Genomic DNA, 2,540 nt, shown 5'->3' on the forward strand with positions numbered 1-2,540 from the left:
GAGGAGAAGAGGAACGTTGTAGAAGGGAGGAAAGGAGTCGAGCTTCAGAGATACGGGAAAAGGGTCAAGTGGCAAAGATGGGAAGCGGGCAAACCGGGCTATCAGGGGACTGATCGGACGTTGCAGCCGGGTTGTATTGCTAATATCGTGGCTCTTAAAATAGAGACCCGACGGTAGCGGAGTTTCTTCTTCGAAACCAGATCTAGATCTTGGTCTCTGTGCGTACGTCCCGATCGCAACGCCCTCGCCCATGCCGGTTCGGACTCGCCAAACTGGCCGAGCGAAGTGCAGTCCCAAGAAAGCAGCCCAAGGCAGTTCAGCGGACGACTATATCCTGGGGCCGCAGCTCGGCTCTGATGGCCGCGACAAGGCTGTCTACGAGGCGCGCAACCCTGTCGGGCGTGTGGTGGCTGTCGCTCAGTTCAAGAAGACCAAGTCGGTCGCAAAGATCCGCAAGGAGGCCGAGTATCAGGGCCGTGCAGCATCGGCTGGCCTGGCGCCGGCCGTCCTCGAGGTGGACACCGCGCAACGGCGGCTCGTGATGGAGCTGCTCCCGGGAGGCACGCTCCTCGCCCTCGCGCGGTCTCAGGGCGGTGTGCTTTCCGCCAAGCAGCAGCGTGGCCTGGTCACGCTCCTCAAACGACTGGGCACGGAGGCGAGTATCGTGCACAACGACTGCGGTAATCCTTCCAACTTCATCGCAGATGCAATGGGGGAGCTAAAAGTAATCGATTTTGGCGTGGCGAAGGAGCTGCGCTCATCCCAACACCCACACTCAAACCTGCACGCCATCCGACACCTGCTGTATGATGTGCAGCAGGGACTGATCACTCATCGGGTGCTCAGGGAGTCACCTGACATCCTCATCCGTGAGTATGAACTCTTTGTGGACTCTCTCGCTGGGAGAGACGGGCAGACGCCCCAGGACACTACGCCGGCAACCGCGGCCAAGCCTGTGCGTGCTGTCTCGAGTGGCGATGAGCATCGCACAGAGGGCGAGGAATCCAGACCCCGCTTGACGGCGCTTGCTGCCCAATTCGCGGTGGCGATCCTTGGCGGAGGCGCCCTGCTCAGTGTAGCCTCAATCGTGGGCTCCCGCTTTTTTGCTGAGCCTGAATCCCGCTGGTGGAGTAGATGAGAGTGTCGCCGCAGCACAACATTGATTTAGAATGAGTCGTGTCATCACTTTCATGGGGGTTGGGGTACCAAAACAGCAACTTGGGCGGTGGCGCGAGATCCCAAAATGAAAAAACAAAGGAGCACGTCCTAACGAGGAGCTCAGGGGCCCGGCAGTGCTGGCGCACGCCCGGGCTCCGGCAGCATAAGCTGTCCCTCCTCGTCCGCGAGGAGAAAGTACGCGAGGACCGCGAGGAGGCCGACGGCGACGATCAGTTTCCCTCCTGAGAAACACGTGCGCCCCGCCTCGTCCTTCGGCTTCGCGTCGCTCAGGTCGAGCTTCTTGGGCGTGACGTTTGCCCCAACGCTTGGACGGCCCGTGCGCGAACCCGCGCCTGTGAGAGGAGCCTCCTCTTGCAAGTCGTCAAAGTCCTCCTCGCACAAGGTTTCCCTCGAGACCTCCCGCAGGACCGGCAGCTCGTGCTTGAGCTTCAGAGCGTCCTTGCCGTGTGTATCAATTCCGACGGCGAGCTTGGCCTGTAACTGGTAAATGATGACCGACTTGTGCCCCTTCGCCGCACCGAGCGACTTTAGGAGTGCGTAGAACTCGTCGCATTTGCTCGTGTTCTCGGTGGGGTCTGGGTGGTTGAGAATCATGAGAAACTCGCCAAAGAGGTGGTCGGGCGTCTCAATGCCCTTGGCTCTGAAGCGCGTCTCGTCCCTGATGCCATGAAACGCTTCGCTGAGGCTCAGACCCCTCAGAGTCTTCTCCAGAAAAGCGGTCTTTTTCGTGTCATCGAACATATTTGCTGCAGTCTTGACGACGTGGTCCGAGAGGCGAATGTGGCAGGCGAAGCCCTTCTCCGTTACCCGCTTATTGATGCAGCGGGCCGTGTTGTCGACATGAGGCCGGGTGTTGCCCTGCTTGAGCAAAAATGCCAGAAACTCCTCTTCATTGCGATTGAGGAGGAGAAATTTTCCAATCAACTGATACGTAGTGGCATAGCCCGCCACGTTGAGCTTGCGGATGCCGGCGTCTCCGAGCCCGGGCACCTCATGCAGATCACCCGATAGGGGCTTCTCTAAGAAGAGCTCCTCCTTCGTCGGCATTCGCGAGCGTGCCAACCTACGGACTGGAACTTCCGAGGCGTCAGCGGGGCAGCCGGCAGCCGAGTGGAGGAAGGGACGGACGCACGGACCATTGAGATCAGCATGTGAACGCAAATACATCTCTCTCTCTCTCTCTCTCTCTCTCTCTCTCTCTCTCTCTCTCTCTCTCTCTCTCTCTCTCTCTCTGTGTGTGTGTGTGTGTGTGTGTGTGTGTGTGTGTGTGTGTGTGTGTGTGTGTGTGTGTGTGTGTGTGTGTGTGTGTGTGTGTGTGTGTGTGTGTGTGTGTGTGTGTGTGTGTGTGTGTGTGTGTGTGT

At 58.8% G+C, this 2,540-nt stretch overlaps 1 protein-coding gene across 1 annotated transcript; it reads left to right on the forward strand.

The window, feature by feature from the left end:
* Positions 1-250: 250 nt before the first annotated feature.
* On the forward strand, positions 251-1,138 carry EMIHUDRAFT_253650 (hypothetical protein; the record flags this gene model as incomplete). The annotated part of the gene is made up of 1 exon (XM_005783127.1): positions 251-1,138. The coding sequence occupies one exon, from the start codon at positions 251-253 to the stop codon at positions 1,136-1,138; it is 888 nt and encodes a 295-aa protein (XP_005783184.1).
* Between the last annotated feature and the right edge of the window lie 1,402 nt (positions 1,139-2,540).

Source organism: Emiliania huxleyi (genome assembly GCF_000372725.1).
Source record: "Emiliania huxleyi CCMP1516 chromosome Unknown EMIHUscaffold_1815, whole genome shotgun sequence".
NCBI lineage: Eukaryota > Haptophyta > Isochrysidales > Noelaerhabdaceae > Emiliania > Emiliania huxleyi.